Source organism: Erigeron canadensis, chromosome 7 (assembly GCF_010389155.1).
Source record: "Erigeron canadensis isolate Cc75 chromosome 7, C_canadensis_v1, whole genome shotgun sequence".
Lineage (NCBI taxonomy): Eukaryota > Viridiplantae > Streptophyta > Magnoliopsida > Asterales > Asteraceae > Erigeron > Erigeron canadensis.
The window spans coordinates 10907651-10926057 of record NC_057767.1 but is presented as its reverse complement, the minus strand read 5'-3'; the positions used below and the strand labels follow the sequence as shown (position 1 = coordinate 10926057).

The following is an 18407-nucleotide window of genomic DNA, read 5'->3' as shown; positions in this document are numbered from 1 at the left end:
CTGACGAAGTTAAAGTGATGCAATTTGACGAAATGGTGGGTTAACAAGATTTAGGAATAGTAACCACGAAACTAAAAATTTGAAAGTTTACCAATTTTGCGGCAAAACAAACAAGTCAAAATTCCGCAAACCAAACAAAACGAGAAACCACCCAAACCTTGAACCACATACACACGAACCATAACTGACAAACAACCTACAAACCGCAACCAGTTTACCTGTGAACTATAACCAAACACCTAAACGACCGCAAGAAAGGATAAGATCCAACTAAGATATGGGTTTGAAACATCCATTTGATTTTTAAAAAAAATAAAATGACTTGCGATGGCGATATAAAATGGATGTTTCAAACCAATAAAAAATTATATATAAAAATTTTTAAAAATAGAGATCTTCTAAATACAGTGGAAATTCTTGCACAGCATATAAATGTATATCTTCAAGATTTGATTGAATAAAAACCAACAAACATCAATACTTCAGTTTACTAATTAACAGAACCTAACAAACCTTATTTGACATAATCATCAATCTTGAAAATGCAAGCACTTCCCTAAATTCTTGTTCTAGTTCAACCTTCATCTCTGTCATTGCCTCGTCATTTCAGGTTTTTGACGAGCAAAACCTGGCTGCAAAATGTAATTTAAACCACAAAACAACCACATGAAAGCTGTGTTAGCTATGTATGATAAACGACGACTTGACACTTCCTAACCAATTTGTAAGAACGGCTTAATTTTTGAGGTAGTCTTTTCATAATGGGTCAAAAATGTCAGCATATAAGAAAGTAACTAAAACTGAAATGGGACAAGTGCATCAACTCACAGACAATTGCATTATATACATAAGTTTTTAGAAGACGGACAGAACGAGTTGCTAGGTTGGACCATCCCGGCCATTTTGACTTCTGAATTTTACATATATGTTTTTGACAAGAATTCATTTTGACCCATTATATGGTTCAAAACAGGTCAACATATAAGAAAGTAACTAAAAATGGGACGATTGCGTCATAAGTTATCTCACATTAGTGGTTTTATTGTATTTTGCTACGATATTAGATATGTAATCTGATCATCTCTACTCCATTATAAAGCAAACGAAGGGTGTTCAAATTATTGAATTTTTAAGAACATATCCATGGAAATTATTTAGGTCCAACAGATATTTTAATGTTGATGATGCTGTACACTTAAATGCATCCAAACAGGTTTGTTTTATTTAACAATATATATAATTTGACAATTTTTGCTTCTGATATTCAGAAATTTATTCATGTAATTCTCCAACTCCAGCATCTACCATGTCTTTTACTGAGATATCTACTAAACCACCAAATACTACCATATCTCCTTATACATAATGTTGAAAAGGAACCAGAAAAAAGACCTGCCATGTTGCAAATGGTCCATAGTATTGGCGATACAATGTCTCCAAAAGGTTAAAGGCGGTGACACTAAAAGTTCTAGAGGGGCCTTTTTTGGAGAAATAATCCACCATTGCGCTTTGCAGGGTACCCTTCTAGCATTTTATAAAGCCATTATTTACACAAGGTTTAGAAAATGGACAGAATGAGTTGCTGGGTTGGCCTGGGCTGACCCATATTGACTCATTTACATTCGTTGAATAGCAGGTCAATATATAACAAAGTAACCAAAACTGAAATGAGAGGCTTGCATCACAAGTCATTTTAACGCAATACACTTTTGAAAACTGTACTAAATATGAAAACTTTAAATACAGAGTGTAAGATCACCATACCTGAAGAAGCATAGAAGGAGCTGTTGCAGGTTCTTTAGCAACATGGCTTCGGGTTTTCCTCCCATTCAACGCAGCAACTGATGGACTATTAGCAGTTGTTATATCCCAAAAGCTTCGTTTCTTATCTTTGACTGCTGGTGATGCAAATCGACCACTTGGACTCTTGAGTTCACCCGCTATTGTCTCTTTTGGTCTTGAATTTCCCTTCATTACGACTCTATTTCCACCCTTTCGTGAGATTTCCCTAATCAAATCATCCTTTTGCTTTAACTTCAAATCAAAATCTTTCTTCATTTTCTCCATGGCTGTCTCTAACATCTTTATTGTATGTTTAAGTTCTTTAACATTTTCTTCAGGTCCCTTTTTCTTTGAGTCAGGAGTGAAACAGTTTCTGGGTAAGAAAGATTTTGGTTTTCGTTCTTTTTGTCTACAAGAAGTTGGAGGGGTTTCTAAGATAGATGATATTGTTGAAGGGGTCGGTGATGCAGCTGCTAAAGATTGTGCTTGAACCATTAATAGCCTTTGTTGTTGGCGAGCTAATTGTGCTCGTAATTCATGGTTTTCTTTTTGTAACTCGAGCAGCATCTTGGCTTGATCCATTTCTGGGTTCGGTATTTTCTGTATTTCTTCATTTGCCTCGTATGCCTAGAATGGAAAGACCAATGTTATAAGCATTGTCACACTGAATAAACAGGAGCAGATAACCTATGATAAAACGGCTCTAGATGAACGTGTTTGAATGGGCTTATGCTGCTTGAAGCTTGATGGAGTGTTTGGAAAATGACCAAAAAAGACGTGTTTGTAGATAAAAGATGTACCTTTTTTGTGAAATAAGATTGAAAGTCACGTATTTTAAGTTAAAAGGATGTCTAAATAGTTAAGCCACTTTTGCTTTCTATAACCAGTTACGTTGCAGTGGATACGACACTGAGTATTTAGACCCCTGGACCAAAAGACATAATCTTTTGATCCAAACATTGAAAAAAGCATCTTCCAAACACCCGTGACACAGATAACCCAAAGTGACATGGGGAACAAACCTTAGTACGGATCTCCTTAGCTCTATCAGCCCAATGAAGGGTATTTTGTGTTTCAGCAAATGAGAGGTTACTCGGGCTAATATTTGCTATCATAACAGTATTACAAGCACCACCAAGAGAGTCTTTAAGCAGTTGAGTGAGTTTTGAATTCCTGTACGGGACATGCTTCTTTCCCTCAACAAGAGCATTAATGCAACTGCTGAGAGCAAGTAGTGACTTATTTATGTTAGCACCCTCAAGTGATCTAAGGGTTCTCTGATCAGTGGCAAGAGCTCGCTCTGAACCGGCTAAGTCAATTAATGACAGCTTTCCTACTCTGCTTCTAACGTTGTTAGATTCATCTTTAACTCGATATTCAACCATAACCTGTTACAATATAGCATTTAACAGTAAGCAAGGTCAAAAATAAAGTTAAACAAAACTTTCCAGATTAAAGTCAAGATGGAATATGGATACGGTTACAAATCAGTGATCAGTTTTCTATATGTAGTTCAGTCTGATAATGTTCACAAAACTAATTTCTTGTATTCTAAAGATTCTGTGATATTATTAAGCATTAGATTTTAGTTCTGTTTGATCTTTGAAGTCAAAAATCAGCAGATGTACCTGAAGAATGGCGTGAGAGCGAGAAGATGTTTCATTGGCTCGAGTTGGTTCAGTTGTACGATTACGATTTCCTTGTTGAAGCAATACCATGACCTATAACACAATTTATGAATATTAAGAATTCAGCAATTTTGGAATGAGAATTATTTAGTTAATATACATCACCTCATCAGTAGAATAAGCTCGATACTGAGTAAGTCCTGCTGCCACAATCCCCTGAAAAGAACTTAAAAAATTCAAAACTTGAAGATTGCATAATCTTTACAAAGAGACTGTCAAAAGATTCTTGAAAAATTCAAAACTTGAAGATTGCATAATCTTTACAAAGAGACTGTCAAAAGATTTAAGGGAGTAAGGACCTGCTTGTCTTCTCTGAGGACTAGAGGACGTCCAGGAGATAACAAATCTCTCACGGTTTCATTATAGACCTCTAAATATGACAGATGAACAACATGGTTACCGTCGCAGCTTCTTTGTCTAACTTTATAAAACAGATCCTTTATGGCCAAAACCATTACGCCTGGATTCTCAACAGTTCCCAGCATCGTAAATGTTTTACCGGCACCTGTAGCACCATAACAGAAGACCGAACCATTTCTTCCTTGCAAAACTGCTTCAACAAGCTCCGATGTTCTGTCAAATTCAAAGTGAAGATACAAGTTTATACCCAATTTCAGCTAAAAAAAACCAACTTCTCTTGAAGTCTATGGAAAAGGTGGCATAAAGGGCCATTGAGACAAACTTTGACCTGGATCAAGTTGATTAGGTTGACACAACATATTTCTTGTCAAATAGTTTAAATCTAAATACTGGTCGGTGTTCCAAATATGATTACAAGTCATGTTAATTGGTACAAGTTTATGTTTGAGTAAAATTAGATTATCAAATACACAACGTTAAAACTATTTACCACTCATCGATAAGTAAACTGGTCGAAACTGTCAGCTCTATGTTTAATAATAGGTGCACGAACTAGTGAAATGTAAAATGGTATGAACAAATTCATGACTACAGACTTGATTTGCATCAGCTTATTCTGGTCTAAAGTTTAAAAATGATACAAAATCAGAACTTTCAATTGAATGTATTGCGTATACTTACGAAGTGGAATAGACATCAAGTTGGGAAGACGAATCTGGAAATGAGGCATCAAAGGTGAAATGGCGTCCGCGAAGTCTTTTAAGCCTGAGATAATCATTCTCATTAGCAAATTCCGTCAAGTAAACTTCTTTCTGATTCACAATCCGCACACAAGATCTTGAACCTCCTTCTTTTTCTTTCTTACTCAAAGGTCTCAATCTTACAAAAACAAGAATCCTACTACCCACATTTCCTATTGTAACACCTTCTGATTCCACCTTATTCTTTACTACCCCTTCTGCTCCACCCGTGGCTACTTTTGGATCGGGGCCCAAATTTGAAGTCTCCATTGTTAACTTTCTTGCCACATTAGTAGTTACTGCCGCTTTCCTTGGAGGGCATTTAAATCCAACAATCTTCTCACCATTACCACCACCAGCCACCGCGGGTATGCTACCATTAGCAGTTTCCACTAGATTTTGCGGCGGTGGACGTGGCAACACATATGTTTTAGTGACTGCAGAAATCGGCATAGCGTTTTCCCTCTGCACATTATTATGTACAACGATCTTTTCTGCATTTCCACCAGCAAAACCGCCACGACATTCATCCACCACAGCTACATTCTCCTTGGCATCATCCTCGAGCCGTGTTGGTGGCCTAGGTAAGACATAAGCCTTGGTCACCATCGGATTAGGCATCAAATTCTCTCTCATTACATGACTCTCAAAAACACTCGACTTCTTCTTACTATCCGGTTCTTCCACCCCACGACCACCGGAAAGATCCACACTTGGATGGGTTGAAAATCGAGTTTTATCAGGTTTAGGAGAAGGGTTTCTGACAGAATTTGAAGATTGCTTCTGTTGTTCATATAATTGAGTCAAAGCTTTCATCTTTTCTTTCAATCCATGATGTGGGTTTCTTAATTCATGATGTTTCCTAAAATGGGTATTTTCTTGATCACTCTGATCTTGAATCACATTCACTTGGGACCTCGTTGAAACCGGCATTTTCGATGAATCTACCCAAAATTACTCAAATACAGAACATACCCTCTTCAATTTACACACAACCCATCACAAGAAACATCAAAAATAAATGGAAATTGCAAGAATCAAACAAAAAAATCGAATTTCTTTTTCAAGAAATACCAAAAAATAAAAAAATTTACTTCGATTTAAGAGATACCCTTTTCAATTTATACAAAACCCAACAAAATAAACAGAAAAGATTAGAAAAATGAAAAAAAAAATTATAAGAAAGTAAACAAAACCCTAATAAGTGGATATAGAAAAACCTTCAAGAAAGGAATGAGATCTAAAAGATGGGAAATTGGTGCTTCAAATTTTGTAATTTCTTGAATGAGATGCGTTGTTGTTAGCTGAATTTAATATCACAATTTTGACTTTTGTAACTTTGAGTTTTCGGTTTTGAAGGAAAGTAAGAGTGAGGGAAAGGGTTTGCAGTTTTGAAAATGTTAAAGAAATGGGTGTAACGGTCAAATAGTTTACGAATATTCTGTTTATTTTTTAATTGAAGGACTTGAACGGTCTTTGGCATCAGTTGATGGGTTGGGCCTGTCATTCAAGAAAAATAAGTTGAAGGGTTGGGCCTACTTCCATGTTTAAATATAACTATGAACATTACATGCGTTTCATTTTTCAGCTCAATAACGAGTCAAAAGTGGTTTAGGTTGTTGTAAATTTAATTGGTGTAATGTGGTAGTTCAAATATACATAAGAAAACAATTTAGGGTGTAAATTAGTTCGGACAAATTAAGTCTTACCAAAAGTGTGGGTTCATTGAGGCTAATTGGCTCATTTCCAAAGGGAAAAGTGCAGGAATTTAAATATAAGATATTATACAAAGTATTTGAGTAAACAAAATACCTCAACAAAGTACGTGGAAGGTTGAGATGTAGACATTTTTACCGTTACCAAGGTAGAGAGACTGCTTCCAAGTTTATATAAACAATAAAAAATAACCTCCAACCTTTGCATAAGGTGCAGCCCGAATCCTTGATCTTTGTCTAAAGAGGATAAGAGGTTAAACACTTGATCAAAAATTATTTAAAATTTGTATAAAGTATTGTATATATCCTGAAACATAAATCACAAAAAATAAATATTTGTTATTGTTGTATTAAAACATGTAATAACATACAAAAAATGAGGGGTACAACCTCCCCTCTTTTTTTCATTCGAACTATTGACTTTCATCTTGTCGGACTAAGAGGTCCATTAGGCTTGACTTTGAGAAATCAACTATTTTCGAATATTAAGTTAATTTTTAGCAGCACTTACATCAAGCTAAATTAGAAAGTTAAGTTATTAACAAAACTATATATCTTAAGCAACTCATAACCACCCAATTGATTCCTTGTAGAAGCTCTCATAGAAGATACTGTTGAAGAAAAAGCCGATTTGATCCAATAAAACGAAGAGGAAATCCCCCCTCCCACCACACTTTTTTTTGAATGGTATGGATTATTTACTTATAACAAATGATCTAGTTTACATTGTCTTAACCGATTTTACGCTAAGGAGTTTCCCAATCCTCAGTACCTAGTCGGAGGAGAAACCCCCAACTAAACCGCCCAAAGACACGACATTTAATTAGGATAAATCTCTGCTCCCCTATAAAACTCAAATCTGCTTTACTGGTAAAACTCAAAATCTGCTTTACTAATGGACTTAATGTCTTTTCCATATCTTGACCTTGAAACTTGAGCTGGTGCTCAACCATTATGTTTATAGTGGACATTTGATCTAATAGTGTATCGGAATCGATCAAATATGACTCAAAACGACTTAATAATTCACTTGAATCGACCAATTACATAATTGCATATGAGAAAAGCCAGATTTACAAAATGACTACAAAGGCTCGAAGTATGACCATAGATCAAAAACCAATTAAACAAACTAATCGTTCGAAACGATTCAACTCTAGCAACCATAATCCTAAACACTAGCAACAAGCTGCAGCGCATTTTTCTTATGTGTGACAGTCCCAGGAGACATCAACGTATCGATCTCCATTTTTGCCTCGGGCACTTGCCAATCAAACGAGTAAAGAAGGTTTGAAAGAGCCACCTCAATCGTTGTAGCTCCCATTGACATCCCTGGACACCCTCTACGACCCGACCCAAATGGGATCAACTCAAAATATGACCCTTTGTAGTCAATATTACTACCTATAAACCTATCCGGGTTGAACTCTTCTGGTTTTTCCCAATATTTAGGGTCTCGTCCTACAGCCCACACGTTCACGTACACTAGAGTCTTCTTGGGTATTTCATATCGGTCTAAAACACATCTTTCTCTCGACTCGTGTGCAACTAAAAGTGGTGCAACCGGATACAATCTAAGCGTTTCTTTGATCACTGCTTTTAGATAAGTGAGTTTATATAGATCGTCTTCGTGTACTTTTCCTTTGTTACCGATCACATTCCTCACTTCTTGTTGAACTTTCTTTAATGATTCGGGGTTCTTCATTAGCAAAGTCATTGCCCATATAACTGTTGAAGCACTTGTTTCTGTTCCCCCCAACAAGATGTTCTACATAATTACAAACAAAATTAGCTATCAAGCAATCCAAGTCACAATTATATTAGACAGTATTACTGAATCGATAAAATATTTCAGCTAATAAGGATATAGTAACAACTACTAAACATCCATAGATGGTTTGGTATTTTAGAAAACTCGAGACCTTAAAATCTTTGGGTTCAAATTCGGGTGTCAAGAAAATGTTTCATGGGATGGAGACAACGGTTTCCTAGAACTTTTTTTTGAACGACAAATTTGGACTCAACGGCATGTCTCTTCATATGCCCAACTCCAATTCCATAGGAAATTCCCATTATGGAAAACCCTTATCTCTATTCCTGAGAGCATTTTTGCTCACACCAAGATTTAAATCCAACCTCTCAGTCTCGAGCTCCACTCTGTACCAATTCATCTATTGATAACGGTTTCCTAGAACTAACCGAGAGATTCTCCTAAAATTGGAGATGAGTATGTAAGAGGTAATTAATGATGTTGAACCAAAAGTTTGTTGTTTCAAAAAAAAGATATTACTCCCGTTTTCATTTTAAAGGTTCTATTTTGACTTAAAAAAAAACATATTTTAATTTTGACCGATTTTAATTTTGACCGTATATATATTTTTTTGTATTATATAAATATTTAGAGTTAAAGTTACTTAAAAAATCAAACTAGAATATTTAAAATGAGAAAAAAGGGTTAAGAATTAATCATTAGAAGTGAGACACTCACCATGAGTACGGCTTTTATGTGGTCAAAAGTGAGATCTACTGAAGAATCTGAATAATCTTGCTTGAGTTCTAGCAACGTATCAACCATATTATTCGGCATTTTATTTGATCTACTTCGATTCAAATGTTCATCAATAAGTTGTTCATATATCTCATCCATATTATTGAAAGCCTTTTCAAGTCTAGCAATACTTCCATTGAGTTTATCAAGCCACCCCATCAAAGGAAAATGATCTCTATAATAAAAGTTCACAAGCAAAGCTTGACATTCTAACAAAAGCTCATGAAACCGCGAAACTTCCTCTTGTTCGTCATCGTATGAAGATTGTCTCTTCCCAAAAGCCACTCTAGAAATAATATTACTTGTAAGAATCATCACAATTTCACTCAAATTAACTATTTTTTTCGTCGAAAGCCTAGTTTTTATCGTATTGATCATTTCAAACACTTCTTCTTCACGGACATAACGAAAAGAATTCACTTGTTTAATGGAAAATAAGTGTAGTGTGCAAGTCTTTCTCATTTGCCTCCAATAGTCACTATAGGGTGAAAAAGCTATATCTTTGTTATTATAAGATAATGTTTTTTGGCCAGTTAAAGAAGGCCTATTACAAAAGATTGAATCTTTGGTTTTTAAAACTTCTTTAGCCATTTCGGCTGACGAAACAACTAAGGTTTGGACGAAACCAAGGCGTAAAGACATTAAAGGACCGTAATGTCTTGAAAGACGCCATAGGTAATCCGGGAGGTCGGAAGTGCTATCAAGTTGGTGTAGGTTTCCTATTATAGGAAGTCCTGGAGGTCCAGGTGGTAAAGGGCGTAGAGTTTTCGAAGGAGAAGTTCTAAATTTGGAAAGGAGGGATACGATGAAGAGAATGAGAGCTGATATTGTAATGAGAAATGACAACATTGTTTTCTTATGCAAGCTGATAAGATGGAGAATAATTAAACAAAGAAAGCCATCTATTTATAGCCATCTATCTATCTAGCTATAAGGCGGCTTAATGATAAGAGGAAAATGTTAAATGCTCAAGGATTGCACTAAACATGTAAAAAAAACATGAACCTCTATCCCGTAATTTTTTTTTATATAAAAAATACTCCCTCCGTTCCATTTTAATTGTCCAATTTTGACTAGTCAAGTCTTTTTCTTTCGACTTTGACTAAACATATTTGTTTGTGTTAAATAACACTTGATATAGCATATATAAATTGATTGAGTCTTACATGTACTTTTCACTGATATAACTTTCATCAACCAATATATAACGCAAACAAAAATACTTATAGTCAAAGTCAGAAGAAAAAGATTTGACTAGTCAAAATTGGACAATTCAAATGGACGGAGGGAGTACTTGTTTTTATGGGAAAGGCACAATTAATCTAGACACGTTGTTAATGGAGGAAGTTGGACAAATCTGGTATACGAGCTGCCAGAAATACTTGTTTCATATATTTTTTTTTATATAAAAACTTATTTGACAAGACCGACCTCGATCATTTGTATTTATCTGTGAGAAAAAACGTAAAATTAAGAAGAGATATCTAACTAAAATTGTCACATGGTGGCATGCCGGAGACAAATGCATGAGATGAAACTGTCATGCGCATGCACCGCCCATTCTGATAGATCGCAGTGTAAATAGACCGACAAATAATTACGTGTTCAACTTCTACATACCTTATCAAACCTGTCCCGAAGCTTCAAGACCATATCTGAATATATCTATTGGTTTTCTCTTTTCATGTATCTGAAAGGTCGTCAAACGAACCAAAAAAATTTATATCTATATATGGATGCATGATGCGTTTAAAACCCAATGACAATAGTACGTGCGTGGATATGTAGAATGATGACAATTCACATTCACCTACGTCCAAATGCCTATCCTGTACATTACGTACGTGTTCAACTTCATTTCCTCATCATACTACAACTATACTTAATTAACTCGGATTTTTTTTATTTATTATTACTCCATCTTTTCATATCAAGAGAATTATTTTATCTGTAACACCCCAACTAAAACGGAAACACAAGATGCCACTAAACGACATGGTACAAAATGATTAAATATAAAACATCAACATCAAGTCTTAAATGCCATTCAAATTCAAAAGATTACAAAGTTAAAATTGACGTTTAGAAACCATTACATAACCAAATCCATAAACAAAGTACAATGTTTGCATTACAAACTATTGAGCATATAATCAGTTGAGCATATCAATATATCATACGGGTCTTATATGCATGCACAATGTGACGGCGATAATGGTAGTGGTGTGGGGTGGTGGCGGTGGCGACGGGTGGCGGCGGTGACAGGTAGTGGCGGTGACGGGTGGTGATCGAGGGCGGCAAAGATGGGGAATGTAAAATTAATTGATGTTTAAGGAGGTAGTATTGTAGTTATTTTAAGGATTGACGAGTTTATGTTGTAAATTATATTATTAAGAGTATTATAGGTAGGGCTATCAATGGGTTCGGGTTGACGGGTTTGTAAGTTGGAAAACTCTGACCCTAACCCAACCCACTAAAAGTTTCAGGTCAGAAATTTCAACCCTGACCCACAACCTGCCAACCCATGACCCAACCCATATGACCTGATAAGCAAATATATATAAATATATAACGGAATAAATCAACCAATATAAAGCTCTATCATTGATGTGTAAGTTGAAAACAAAAAGTACCAAAAAAAGAAAGAAATACGATGGTATTGTTAGAACTTGGCACAAAGTTAATAAACTTACCGTCTCACCGAACATCAGTTAGCATCTCACAAAATTTAGACATTCTTTTATTTTAGATGTGAAGTTACTTTAGATTAGATATATAGAAAATGGGAATATAGCGTATGGATAAATAGATAGTAAGTATAAAATATTATATATAAATCAAATATTTTTAAGATGTTGGGTTGGCGGGTCGACCTGGACAACCCAACCCGAACCCAACCTGAAAAAATTCAGGTTGACAGGTTGGTGAGTTGGCAGGTTAGTGGGTCGAAAATCCCCAACCCTAACCTGACTTTTTTTGGGTTGGGTTCTGGTTGGGTCGAGATTGACAGCCCTAATTATATGTATATTAGGAGATGAATATTTTGGGTAATTCAAAGTTGTAATTTGAGAAAAGGGGGAGGGGTTGATACTTTATATAATTGTATAGATAAGGGTATTATAAGTATAATAGGTAGACATTTTTTAATTAGTGAATAAAGAAGAGAGACATTTTGGTTAGTTCAAAGTTGTAATTTAAGAAAAGAGATAGGGGTTGATGCTTTATATAATATATAGATATAGATATAAATAGGATAAGGTTCAAATGAGAACCATTCACATATGAACATAGGTAATATTAAGTATAAATTAATCTGTTCATATGTGAATGAATACACATATATCTATCACATATGAACATCAACTTATAATATAGTGGCTCTCATGGTTCTTCCAATTTGAATGGTTCCCACTTGAACCTTTTCTGATATAAATATAGATATTTTTTTTAGGTATAGTAAAAATATTAAGGTCAAATTATGACCAAGTACTTTCGTGACTAGGTCAACGCTAGTTGATTTTCTCAAGGGTAATCAAGGCCTTTACCAATGAGTCATCAACTGATTTGCTCTGTAAATGATAAGTACGTCATGGATGAGAGCATGAGAAAATTTAGAAGGGATATATATAGATAAAACTGTCACATGGTGGGATGCCGGAGACAAAAGCATGAGAATGAAACTGTCATGCATGCACCGCCCCTTCTGGCAGTAGTGTACTACTGTAAGATATATAGACCGACAGATAATTACGTGTTTAACTTCTGACCTTATCAATCTAAGTTGTCTTGATGAAACTTCACTACAAGAAAAACTGATATTAGCGACAGATTTGCGAAGGAAAAAACATCCATCCCAAATTATAAACAAATTTCCAACGGATTTCAGACGACCAACCAATTAAAATCATACAAAAACATTTACGATAGATTAGGGACAGATTACCGACAGATATATAAACCGTCGAAAATCCGTTGTTATTAGGGACGGAATTACGACGGACTTCAACTGCCGTCCCCAATCCGTCGGTATTAGGGACGGATTAGGGACAGACAAAATCTATTTTTTTTATGACGGATTTACGGCGGACTTAAATCTAGCCGTCCCTAATCCGTCGCTTTTAGGAACGGATTTACGACGGACTTCAATTTTGCCGTCCCAAATTCGTCGGTATGAGGGACGGATTTGGGACGAACCAAATCTAATTTTTTACGATGGATTTAGGACGGACTTACATCTTGCCGACCCTAATCCGTCGCTATTAGGGACAGATTTGGGACGGACCAAATATATATTTTTTAATTTTTTCGAGTATACGAGCAATGATTAGCATAAATAAATAGTGATAAAGTGTATTTACACAATTAGAGTTCTAATGGTATGATCTATGCACCAATAAACGATTTTGTGTGTGGTGTTTACACGTTCAACCGAGTCAATGTATATGTAGTTTTATACTCGAACGTTACTGTTTGTACATAAAGTCGCAGAGTTGTGTGAGTTTTTACACTGTTTAAATTTTAAAAGTGTTCATTTAGTTATATGGTTGTATTTAGCAAATGAATGTTCATGCGTTTTTGCGAAAATTAGATTTTTAAAAATTAAAAAATATTTGGCCGTCCCTAATCCGTCCCTAATAGCGACGGATTAGGGACGGACCAGATGTAAAATTAATATTTTTCGAGTATTCGAGCATCGATTTGCATATACAAGTAATAATAAAGTGTATTTATACAATTAGAGTTCTAATGGTATGATCTACGCACGAATAAACGATTTGTTTGTGGCGTTTACACGTTCAACCGAGTCGGTGTATATGTAGTTTTACACTCAAATGTTACTATTTGTACATAAAGTTGCAGATTTGTGTGAGTTTTTACACTTTTTAAATTTAAATATGTTTATTTAGTTTATAATTGTATTTAGGAATGAATGTTCATTCGTTTTTGCAAAAAATGTATTTTTAAAAAATAAAAAAGTAATTGGCCGTTCCTAATCCGTCACTATTAGGGATGGATTTGGGATGGACTAAATGTAATTTTTTTAATTTTTCGAGTATACGAGCACTAATATGCATATACAAGTAATGATAAAGTATATTCATACAATATACAATAAATATATAATATATTATATTAATAATTGATAATAATATAAAACTCAACAAATAACTCTTTCATTTACAAAAATAAATATTACTAGGCTATATTACAATAAACTAGAGTTTTTTGAAAGTAATATAGTGGGTAAAATACATATAATATTTCAACGTTATTTTTTCAACAAATCAATTTTATTTTTTTTTCTCTTTCAATTGTTTAATCCATTGCATCTATTCTTAATCAAGCAAAATACATATAATATTTCATCGTTTTTTTTCTTTATTGAATTCAAGATCCATTTTGTATAAAAAGAGAGGAATAGAAAAAGCAAAATATTGTATAATATTAAGTAAAAAAATATTGACACATATGAAAAATAAACTCGAAATTGGTTAACAGATATATACTACTTAACATGGAATAAAATTAATGGATAATCAAGGTATATCAAGTACATTGTGTGAAAAGGAAAAAACGCAAGTGAACAACCATTTCTTCAATGTGGATCTTAAATTGAAAATACAAAATAAAAACAATAACTACAGAGTTTTTGTTCCAAAAAATTTGAAACCCCCTCCAAATATTTGCTCCCAAAAAATTTAAAGTTCTCCTACTCCAAAATAATTGAACCCCACGGACGTCCCCACCTCACATATATAACCTCTTTCCCAAAATTTTCAACCCTAGTCAAACTAAAATATAATGCATCTTAATTCACTTTCCCCGAGTCAAAACACAAAAACTCTTCTTTCTTTATTAAATAGCCGCCGGCTGAAGGAAAAAGACCACCAGCCCATGCTTCAAGACGCCGTCACGGCCACCGGAAACCCAATCATCTTTCTTTTAATGTAAGTTTTTCTTCAAACACATTAATATTTTGTTAATTACTGTTAGATTTTCGATAACATTACATATTTTATATATGTATTTATATATAAACATATTATAGAGTTAGTGTTAATTTTTGATAATTTTACAGGTTTTTATATTTTGGATGTGGATGGCCAAACCCTGGATGATTTTACAGATTTGTTTTTGTCGTCGGAAAACGGGGAAAAACCCGCATATGTCGTCGGGAAACAGACAAGCACCTCTGATCTGGAAGAACTTCTCCATCTTTGGCCACAAATCGTCTCCGGCCACCTAAAAAAAACCCACCAACCACTTTTTTTCAAGCCGCCGAAATCATCTATGGCCGCCAGAAAATACCATCCACCATATGTATTGTTTAATGATTTATTTGTTTGATTTATAAATATGTATTTATATATATCATTTATATTATAGAATTCTTGTTGGTTGATAAAATTTCAGATTTTATTTTATGAATACAGATTTTTTAATATATAATTCTTGATATTTGTTGTTAGTTTATTTTAATTGTTTTTTGAAAAAATAGATATATACAAGAATGCCGGATACATAAATACGTACATATATAGTATAAATACAGTATATGTATACCTACTGTATACGTATATTGTATTTATTATTTTTTTTTTGGAAAAAACTGTTAGAGACGGATTAGGGACGGAATAATCTGTCGTAAAATTAGTCCGTCGCTAATCAACCCGTCCCAAATTCGTCGTTAATAATACCGTTCCAAATCCATCGTTAAATCCGTCTGTCGTAAATCCGTCGGAAAAATTTATGGCCGTCCCAAAATCCGTCGTTAAATATTTCCGAGGCCGATTTTAGGAACGGCCAGAATCCGTCGGAAATCCGTCGCTAAAGCCGTTTTGGGACGGATTTTGGCCGTCGGTAATACCAAATTTTCTAGTAGTATATATATATATTTTTTTAATGGCAAAGATGAAATATTATTATAAAATATTAACTAGCAGGATGCTAAAGGACACCAATACAAACACCAATATCCATAGATATCTATATATCTATTGGTTTTCTCTTTTCGTGTATCTGAAAGGTCAAAGGGACCAAATAAATTGATATATAAACGATAACCAATTAATCTGCAGACCAGAGATATATGTAAATGTATATCTATGGATTGAGGATGTGCTCAACGTTACATTATTTATTGTATTTAATCTTCACAAGAAAAGGTGAGTTTGGCAAATCTTAGCATTTTTGAAACGAACTTACTATGAATGTTATAGATTTTAATTTAATGAAGTGAGTTCAAGCAATATGAGATTAGGTCAATTACTTGGACTTTTTCTAAACAATGAGCAACCTGTTTTATGCTTAACGGAGTATCACAAGATCGGGTTTTTGAGATCCCAAATGGGTGATAACACATTCGTAAGAATGACAAGAGATGGGCCCAAGGTAATTATGTTATAGAATTAAGGCCGTTCCCGACGTGCTCCACACGTTCTTTTCAAATTCTGGGCGTGTTCTGGGAGTCACCATTGGCACGAACCAAATTTTAGGCATGTTGTAGAAGTCAGATTCTGTGGAAAATGATCAAGAATTAGGTGGTGTAGGCCTTGATCTGGAGGTTGTTTATGAAGAAGGTATTGATGTGGGTGGTGGCATTAAGTACGCCCGTTCTTAATTGTTTGTGCGGAATGATGGAACAGGATGGGGAGAAATAAAGGTTGATAGATAAAAATTAGTTTCATGATGTTTATGGTAATTTGTAAACTATTTGGTTATTTTTTGTAACAATGATGTATATATAGTTGTTTTGAGTAAAAAGTATTATTGGGAATGATGGATGAAATTAAGTAATGTAATATGCTGATTAGAATATTTGTTAAAAGTACGACTTAAAACTAAATAGCCTAATTAAGTGGGATAATTAAGTAATGATACACCAAAGGAAATCGTCCTAATGCGCTATATTTTTGCTCCTCTTACACGGTCATATGTTTAGCTATCGCTGAAACACATGAACTAATGGTAACCCAAAAGTCATCCACCCCGCTCATAACCTAGTTCGATATATAGAAACATTTGATCCTTAAAATGTAATCTCATTGTTCTAGTAATTATTCATGTTTTGTTAAAATCACGATCAAGTTACCTAAATGAACTACAACCTGCGCCCAGTGGTTTGAAAATTGATTGATCTTAAAAAAAAAAGAAACTTTTGATGTAGCAAAGGCTTGGTTACTGTTGGCCCATTTAGCGCCCTTAGGGAATTAGGGCCTTTAGTTAACTTACTGTTGTGGGTTTTGAAACCCAACATATCCTTTTGATGACATTTATTTTTTATAGTTTGTGGAAAATGTTAATTTTGCCAATAAAATTTGTAGCTTGTATTGCATAACAATATGTTAGATAGTAATTAACATAATATTTTTGAAATCATTTGATAGATAAAAACACGTTTGAATCAGAACTTGTGATATCCTTAGTAAAACAATAAACTACCAAGACTTGCTCTCTTGCGGAGACCCGACACAACTGGTCTCATATATATATCTTTCTTCTTCAAGAGAAAAAGTAGTTACGAGAATTAAAATTAAAACTATTTATAAAGTATGTAAAAAGTAGAGTATAATATAGAAAGTATATTAGAATTTGGAAAAATGATCGGAATAAATTACTATGATGTAGCATTTGATAACAAAGTAAACTAGATCAATACCTGGTCGTTGACCGGGTTAAAAATAATAAATATATATTTGCATGTTCGATACAAAGTGCAAATATCCAATATATTTGTATGTCAATACGCAAATCACAAATATAACAACGAATATCATTGTGGACGTAAGATAAATAATCACATATATAACAACAATGTATATGTATGTCAATACGCAAATCACAAATATAACAAAGTGCAGATATCCAATGTATCTGTATGTCAATAAGCAAATCAAAAATATAACAACAATGAAAACTGAAAACTCAAAAACACATGATGTTAGACACACAGCCACATACTTATAAGACCTATTACAACTATTACTATACAATCGTTACTTACTTAGCTAACAAATCAACCATATTTGGGTGAATCAATTACTTGTTTTAAATTAATACATCATTCTAATAAGTAAAATATCACCCCATAGCTGTTATGCTTCACTCCACAACCTGCGCGCATTTACCTAAAACTCAATCAAGTCTAACTAAAGCCAAATACCCAGGTCGATTAAGTCAGAGCTTCATATCTCGATAGGTCATTCTATATATATAATGTTAGCCATACCTATTATGTTTCACTCCACAACTGCACCTCTCGCCCAAAACTCGATCAATATGAACTAAACCAAAAGAGTCAGCCCGATGAACTCACAATCTGAATACCACCATATATATGTAAGAAATATATGCTCCCTCGGTCCTTCCATCCAAAAATTATTGTCCACACTCAATTTTATCTTGCCCCAGTGAAATAGTCAGCCTTTCTGCCTTTTGAAGAAAGACTTGCTAGATTAATACGTCATTCTAAAACCATAATATTAAAGTAGTCACATTGAACATATCATCAGATAGATTTAGACGTACTCATTACATATATAGATCTAATATATAAAGACGATGCTCACTTAAG

General features: G+C 34.2%; 2 protein-coding genes and 1 long non-coding RNA gene across 3 annotated transcripts; 1 reads left to right on the top strand and 2 right to left on the bottom strand.

Annotated features, from left to right (window-relative positions):
- Positions 1 to 424: 424 nt before the first annotated feature.
- Positions 425 to 5710, bottom strand: LOC122607979 (kinesin-like protein KIN-8A). Its single transcript, XM_043781060.1, has 7 exons — positions 4512 to 5710; positions 3770 to 4043; positions 3576 to 3626; positions 3411 to 3503; positions 2805 to 3170; positions 1765 to 2409; positions 425 to 632 (listed from the first exon to the last, which is right to left on the bottom strand). The coding sequence occupies exons 1-7, from the start codon at positions 5501 to 5503 to the stop codon at positions 591 to 593; spliced, it is 2463 nt and encodes an 820-aa protein (XP_043636995.1). The 5' UTR covers positions 5504 to 5710; the 3' UTR covers positions 425 to 590.
- Positions 5711 to 7287: 1577 nt separating this feature from the next.
- LOC122608452 (cytochrome P450 71A1-like) lies at positions 7288 to 9682 on the bottom strand. Its single transcript, XM_043781560.1, has 2 exons — positions 8774 to 9682; positions 7288 to 8053 (listed from the first exon to the last, which is right to left on the bottom strand). The coding sequence occupies exons 1-2, from the start codon at positions 9680 to 9682 to the stop codon at positions 7457 to 7459; spliced, it is 1506 nt and encodes a 501-aa protein (XP_043637495.1). The 3' UTR covers positions 7288 to 7456.
- Positions 9683 to 14528: 4846 nt separating this feature from the next.
- On the top strand, positions 14529 to 15305 carry LOC122608625. Its single transcript, XR_006325277.1, has 2 exons — positions 14529 to 14781; positions 14913 to 15305. It is a non-coding gene; the product is annotated as an uncharacterized LOC122608625 (long non-coding RNA).
- The last annotated feature ends 3102 nt before the right edge of the window (positions 15306 to 18407 follow it).

Excerpts from the sequence above, each read along its gene's own strand:
- LOC122607979 (XM_043781060.1), bottom strand. The coding sequence starts at position 5,503 with ATGCCGGTTTCAACGAGGTCCCAAGTGAATGTGATTCAAGATCAGAGT. Across the intron at positions 4,044-4,511 it reads CTTGATGTCTATTCCACTTC|AACATCGGAGCTTGTTGAAG; the intron begins GTAAGTATACGC and ends TGAATTTGACAG. Across the intron at positions 3,504-3,575 it reads GAGCTTATTCTACTGATGAG|GTCATGGTATTGCTTCAACA; the intron begins GTGATGTATATT and ends ATTGTGTTATAG.
- LOC122608452 (XM_043781560.1), bottom strand. The coding sequence starts at position 9,682 with ATGTTGTCATTTCTCATTACAATATCAGCTCTCATTCTCTTCATCGTA. Across the intron at positions 8,054-8,773 it reads ACATAAAAGCCGTACTCATG|AACATCTTGTTGGGGGGAAC; the intron begins GTGAGTGTCTCA and ends GTAATTATGTAG.